At 40.9% G+C, this 7,500-nt stretch overlaps 1 protein-coding gene across 2 annotated transcripts in view; it reads right to left on the reverse strand.

Moving 5' to 3' along the window:
- The window catches only part of LOC137992481 (uncharacterized), a 55,613-nt gene that overhangs the window by 20,406 nt on the left and 27,707 nt on the right, over window positions 1–7,500 (reverse strand). Inside the window, exons 15-17 of one of the 2 annotated variants that reach the window (XM_068837836.1) lie at window positions 7,073–7,147; window positions 5,817–6,115; window positions 3,397–4,761 (exon numbers count right to left, since the gene is read on the reverse strand). The exons of the other annotated variant lie outside the window; for it this stretch is intronic. Of the exons in view, the coding sequence (XP_068693937.1) occupies window positions 4,702–4,761; window positions 5,817–6,115; window positions 7,073–7,147 (434 nt within the window). The 3' untranslated portion in view covers window positions 3,397–4,701. Of the gene's footprint in view, window positions 1–3,396; window positions 4,762–5,816; window positions 6,116–7,072; window positions 7,148–7,500 lie in introns of those variants that run through there. 2 annotated transcript variants of the gene reach the window in all.

The following is a 7,500-nucleotide window of genomic DNA, read 5'->3' on the forward strand; positions in this document are numbered from 1 at the left end:
TTGTCACCGTTAAGCAATGCCAAACTGTATCCAAGTTGCACTAGGATGTTTTTCTATTTAGCCAAAGGGTAAGCGGGCCATTTACTAAACCGTGGGAATATTTATTGGTGACTTCGGGTTTGGCAGTCTCGAACGAACAGGGACCGCCGAATCACAAATCGGGAAAGATCGGCGTATTACTCTACATGGCAAATCGTACAAATCGGACTCTCTGCGGCTGTATAATTTGCCAAGGAAGGCTGTACTTCTTAAGAGAGGGTAAATAGTTAGTATCCAAATAGTCTTTGAGGTTTTCCAAATACAGTTCGATATATGATGCGTTGAAAGGTGCGTGAACTTGTACATGGCAACATGACCGGGTGAGGGTCAAAACGCCAATCTATTTTCAAACAAAATTGCCTTGCATTAGTCTTCTTAAATGTCAGAGGCGTTCGTGCCGGAAAACCAGGCCAAAATTTTCAGGATAATGAGTACGTTCTATATCCGTAGGCTAGCTTTATGAATTTGAGATAATTTGGAGAATGATCCCATACAGAAAACTCGACTTTATTTTTAGCGATAAATTCTAATTTAGTAAAGCACTATTCGAATGCCTTTCCAAAACGGGCTCGTTTGTTGCTATTTTACTTTATTGAACCAAAAATCCTAGATAGAAAAAGTGTTTAACATCTGGTATGTGAAATTTAAGTGGTAGGTTGTTTGTATTTTTTATTGCGCGCGGATGCCAGCTTCATTTTGTACCGGGTAATTTTCCCTTGATTTGTTGTCAATTTCAAGCATCAGACGGGCAAAAGCGAAAATCTTAAAAACTTCCCAAACTAAGTCGTATTTTGAAAAACCAACCCTGGCAGGATTCCAAACTCATTAATACCTTCTCACAAACTGAAAATGAGGCAGGTTAGGTTTTGAACTGTGGCCACGAATTTCCGATTTTGCTCGATTTTCTGTGCCTTCGCTCTTAAGGCCGGTTTACACGGTACAATATGTCGGCCGGTTTTCAACTTTTGTCGGGCCGATAAAATCGTACCCTGTTAATTGTGTAAAACGTGTAATCTTTCCTCAAAAGATCTTCCCGTTGTCTTTTTAGTAACCGCCATTTTGATCGCCTTCATTTTTAAAGTATTTATGCGCATTACCACCCTGCGAGCTGAGCCTCCTTTTGCCTTTTTCTTTACCGAGAAAGCCAAAATCGAGCAAGCAAAAGAAAGGCTCTGCTAGCAGGGTGGCGCAGTACCTACTCGCATACCTTTTGATTGACATGGCGGTTTCTCTCGGAGTGACGGCCCGACTTCCAAAATCTGTTGCACTGCAACAGGAATTTTTGACACTGCAACAGATTTTTTGAATCGGACCGATTTTTATTTGCATGGATCGGTCGTTCAACGGCTGTCAAAAACTCACAAGATTTGCGTTCCGACACCGTACACAATTAAATGTTACGTTTGGATATGTGTCACGAGGTGTCTCACCTTATTTTGGATCTACGAAGCTTCGTTGGGGAGCTGGTCATTTGCTACTTTGATGATCTTTGCAACTATCATTACGAAACTTTCTCATTTCCTAAAGATCAATTGCAACGTGAAAAAGACCAATCTAAGGGATGCGTTCGATTGACCGTAGTCTGGAATAGGAATACACGGAATACTGAGAAGTTAGAAGTCCATCCTTTTTACGGAGATTCACATCAAATTTCTCAAATACCTGCTAAAATGCTATTTTAACATATTCCTATTATCCTTGGTGCTTCAAAACGCCAGACATACCCTTTTAAATCATGACTCCAAGTATTATATTCTAATCACACTGAAACGATTATAAAATATTTTGTAAACTAATCTAAATAATCACAAAAACACAGAATAGGAGCGGGCATTCTCGTTTATTGATGCAGCGAGCGTAAAGCGTTACTGAAAAAAACAGCATTACAGTTTCGCAAACTCAGAGAAAATTACAACAGTAAATAAAATAAAAAACTAGGGTTGAAAGAGCTGCCTGGAATGGCTCTTGCATAACTTAACAACCCTTAAATAGTGTACTAGCCCTTGAGACACCTACAAGCACGCTAAAAATACTTCAACAGTATTATCAGAAACCCATAAGGGTTGAAACGTGTAACGCGCGTTCACAGCTTCCGAATATTCATTGCCCGAACTGATTGTTTGACTGTTTCAGTGCTAAGTACCATATTTGGAAACCCCTTGCTGCTGTTGTTCCAAATATGGTACTTAGCAAATTGAATATTCAGAAGCTTGTTTCTCAGCACACAAGGGGCCGTTACACGTTTCAACTCTTATGAGTTTTCTGGTATTATGCAACCTAACATACATACTCTCGTGAAACTAACAAAACGTTACAAAATATATTTCTTATTCCGGAGTGGGGTCCGTGATCGAACGCACCCTAAATATAAACAATTCATTAAAACCGCGAGAATTTACACGGTGGGTTTTTCATTATTTTATTTTTATGTTTTCACTATCTGTCCCAATTCCATTATTAGGTACAGTACTTTGATGAAATTGAATAAACAGGAACAATCACTAAAAACGTTTTACTGACGTGAACTTGCAAGTTTCTCAATGAAGTCTTCGTTGACTGGTGAATAGGGAAGATATCTGTTTACAAACATTGCTTTTGTTATTCAAACGTGCCAACCTCGGGTACAAAAGACCCTTTGTTTTGACAACCAATGAGGCGTCTAGTTGGCACATTAGTGACAATAGATGACGTCAACGATATCTTCCCAAAAGTGGTAGGTGTTATTTACCGGAGCCAAGAAGGAGCGTGGAAACCAACCTTTTCCTCTTTTAACCTGGTGTGAATAGACCAATTTCGATATATTAAAATTCAGTCCAAAACAAAAGGCATCATCTCGAGGCTCTGGGGAATAAATAAGGATTTGTATGAGTTTTATTCCCCAGAGCCTCGAGATGATGCCTTTTGTTTCGGACTGAATTTTATATATCGAAATTGGTCTATGTTTTGGTGCCTACCACACCAGCCACTTTTTTAACAACAACCGAGGTCAGCCCTTCACAGTGTGCATAAATAAGCTTTCACTCTAAGACTGCTGACTTCCACTCAGGTTGACAGCAACATCAAGCTTTATTGTAGAAATATGTCTTGTGCAAAATTATATATCAATAGAGACAGAGAGAGGGCCTGGCTACCTGGAAAGTTAAAAAGGGCTGGCAGCCAGGAAATGAAAGCTTTTTCTTCCTTTTCCTTTTGTTTTACCGCAAAAACAGAAATGTTTGCAGAAGGACAGAGTTCTTCATCAGAAATTAGTTTGGGGTCCAGCCTAAACTTGTTTCCACGGTTCTCTCTCACACCAAGATGAGATAGGATACCCATGCGAACCAGGTTGCTTAAAGACGAGATATAATAAGTAACACGTTTATCAATGAAGGCATTGTGAGGCTGTTTAATGACGATACACAATGATGCTACACAGTTTGGCTCAAAGCTACTGCTACATACAATAACCTTTCAAAAATAATTCAAAAATACATTAAAAATTTACCTCGACCTTTTAATACAAGTTACGAGGTGAGCGACCCGGGCGTGCTATTTAATAGGGAGCTTAAGAACGCGCGTTTTTGAGACGCGGACGACAACCGGAAGTGAGCTGTTTTCCTTTTTAACACCACATTTACATTGCTAAGTACCTTTTCTCCATTTGAGATGATTAGTATAAAACTCCAGGAGACATAAGAAAAAAGCCAACTTTCTCCTAATAGAAACAAACCCAATAAAAAGCGTCCCATGACTGTGTTGATGCGTTCGTTATTTGAGCGTCGATAGAAATTTCGCGATTGTTTTTCTCCTACCTTAAGCTTTGCGATTGGATAAATGAAGTGACTCTAGGCAAGCATTTTTCCCGCGCACCGGGTTGGTTGCGTGCATTCGCCTCTAGTTCTGATTGGTTCTCGGTGGTTGTCTTGCGCGTGTTATGATTGGTCACAGCGCACTTATTCAAATGTCCTTGCTAGCGACGCAAGTACATTGATGAAAGTGCTGCACAAATTTAAAATTCTCTCATATTACCAAAAACATAAATGCTTATAATCCCTAACAAAATCTTTCAAACGGGCAAAATCGTCTTTTTATCCGACCAGTGTGGCATATTACAGAAAGGCAGATTGACAAGTGATCTTACGTCATGCTGAAAGCTGAATATAGTTTGCACACTTAAGTAAACCTACAATAACAGTGATATTTTGTCAATACAGAATAGGGGGATAAACCCTTTATATTAAGCATATGGCGTGGTCCAATAGTTAGGGCAATAGTAATACATGCGATTGGCCCGGCTTCAAACTTTCCTCTCTGTCCACTGGCTCGATTTAAAGGCGGCGCCATATTCCATTCCTTCAACACGAAATATTTTCCACGATTACTTCTGTCCTTGCTCATTAATGTAACGCGCATTTGAGAACGGTTATACAAAATATACGCTATAGTAATTGAATAAAAAAATTCAATTCAAATATTAAGGCATAACTTCTGGCACCTGTGCCATGAAAAACCAAGTTAAGTACATGTCATTTCCAATCCAAGAGCATGGCATATGTGTCTCAGACCATATAAGATGTCTGTGGTATATTTCTACTTGGTGTTGCTCTCAGTACGGTCCTTCGTTTAGACTCATCTGTCCCAAAGTATTCTGCAGGATATGAGGTGGTAAGGTTGATGCCCGCTTCATCTGAGGCGGATCGCGTTTTGTTGGCGAAACATTTCCAGTGGGATACCGACTGGCGGCTGCAAGAGGAACATCAACAACATTTAGCCCCGCAGAGGCTAAAAACAAGAAAATGTAATTTGGAATGGCCAATGAGCGACAGATTTTCGGCGTTGATACAAGTGAGAGTAGAGCGCGCAGGTTTGGATCGAACAGGAAGGGTGGAGGTGGCTTGTTGAATTTGGTTGCGCGCAAAAAAAGCGTAGGGGTGGTCGGAGCGCCGGACTCTTATTCGCTGGTTTCAGGTTCAAGTCCCACGCTTATCACAAGCTGACTACGATCAGGGGAAGGGCAGATTTAACTCCTCCGTTGAGTGGTAATATTTAATATCATTCCAATAATTTGTTTGAAGGGAAACGGTCGATCTACAATCATAGACAAAACTGTTGGGAAGGTTAGCACTTTTGACGTCTTCATTGCTTCTCTCCCCTCCCCCCTCCTTCAATGATGTGCAAAACTGAACGGTTTTAGTGGGAAATTGTTGAGTTACTTTCCAACATTGAATAGGGAGAAGGGGGGCTACATAAGAGAATAGGAAACTATTTCTTTTGCGCTTTAACAGAAGCAGGTTGAAATACAGCTCTGATGCGGTTCATTTACATAACCTTCTCAACTACTTTTGTCTATGACTGTAGTACCGAACGATTTAGTACTCGATTGGAGTGTAAGGGACGATTTACACGGTACTGTTTTGTCGCCCGCAACAGGCTTACGACAGACTTACGACAGGCTTTCGACAGGCTTACAACTCGTTTACGATTGTCGTTTACGTAGGCCGGTCGTAAGCTTGTCGCATGCGCCAAAATCGCACCGTGTAAATCGGCACTAAAGTTTCTAGGTGAGAGCGCAACAAGAAAAGACAAGGGTACGTGTTTTTTTGGTTGTTGCGCGCTAATATACATTCTCATGCTGATCGAACGTCCGCAGAACACAAAAGATGCACACGAGTTCTATGTTAGAAACCCCAACCTTCTCCCTCCTAGACGCAGTCTGGAGATCAAATGCAGCGCTGGAATCATGGAATAAAACCACTTGGCTGAAAGCTATCGATAAGAACATAACTGATTGAACATACCTTGTTGCGTAACATTCTGATACGACGCAAATGTTTGAGGAAGAGCTCTTGGATTTGACGGTAAATTTTCATACCCAAGCTTACTTTGCTTTGGAGCCCTTGGTGGGAGTTCAGGGGCATCACTGAGGGATCTTCCTGGCTTTGGTGGTAGATTAACATAACCTTCTCCCGTGGCTCTATCGGAGGAAGACCTTTATTGGGAAGATTTTCATAGCCATGACGAGTTTGGACAGTATCAGAGGATTTCCTTGGGGGTAGAGTTGGTTTTGGCTCTTCAAATCTCGGATCACTGGAGACACCTATAATCATATAAATACAATCCACGTTGGCGTTGACGATTAGCATATGAAGGAAATCAAATGTTAGCTGGGGCACATGGAGCGGTTTTCAATTGAGTGTCGAATTGCTTTGGTTTTGCATTACTTCACTCAGTGATTGGTTCAAAGTTCTCGCGCCACTTTTTCAACCAATCAGAAGTGAAACCAAAACCAATCGTGGCTCGCGCGTGCACATTTTGCCGCGCTTTGTGTCGGCTGCGTGTAATTAGTTCGAGTTTTGATTGGTTTACTGGATTGTCTCCGTCATTTTTGATTGCCCAAAATAATTACTTTGGTTTTGGTTTCACGACACTCATTTGAAAACCGCTCTAAAGGCGTCATAGCTCATTTGCTACTTGTGACCGTGATATGACCATGGGCAGTGTTGGCAAAAAAAGATGTGTCAGCACCTATCTTCAAACGATGTGTGACAGACTTGTTTCAGGAGTTCGTTGGTCCTTTTTCAGAGACGAGAGGCTTTTTCAGCGGGTACTCCGATGTCTTTTTCTCAAAGAAGTACTGCTTATTTGAGAAAACGACATTTGAAATAAATAAAAATTTAAAAAAAGCAGCATATCATTTGATTTGTGATGTCCTCAATTAGTGCTTGACAGTTTAAACAATTGACACTTCAACGATAATGACGATGATATAAGCGACGACGATGATGATGCACTGGACCAGGCATTTCTCAAGGTGCTGAAAGGACAGTCTCATAACTTCCACAAAAGATTGTCGTTTATTATTGTCGACGAATCGCACACAGTAGAAACATGGACAGGGAAACGCTTTAGAACGGTAAGTTGAAATCTCAGTTCGATCTTGAAAAAATTTCCCAGCGAATCAATTGCATTCACGTTAATGTTTTCACAAGGCTCCATCTTTACAGTATGCATATTGGTCCACGGAATGAGATCCAAAGCAGAGTGATAAACTAACCATTGCGTTCCATTCTCTCATAGGACGCTTGTTCTTCAGGTAAAGGGGGGGACGGCGATGCCATATTTGATTCAGCTGCAAAGTAAAGTTACAAAGTAGTTCAAGAAGACGGATTTGCAACAGTCTACCTAACAATTATGGGACCACCGTGCATTCCATATCACCATTAGCGACTTCCAGAAGGGGTTCAGTTATTGCCATGCGCATTAGATTTCAATGGAAGTCGAGATCTTTTCTGGTGCGCATGATCAAAATGGCAAATTCGTGAAATACTAGCAGTCATTCTCGTCCGCCAATCTAAAAGTCGACAATACACGACAAGATGAGTGGTGTAAAAAATGCCGCATCCAAAAAGTCTGACTAGAATAATCCCTCATCAAATTTCGTAGCTAGGAAACCATGGCAAAGATTTATATTTTAGAAGACTG

This window comes from Montipora foliosa, chromosome 2 (assembly GCF_036669935.1).
Source record: "Montipora foliosa isolate CH-2021 chromosome 2, ASM3666993v2, whole genome shotgun sequence".
NCBI lineage: Eukaryota > Metazoa > Cnidaria > Anthozoa > Scleractinia > Acroporidae > Montipora > Montipora foliosa.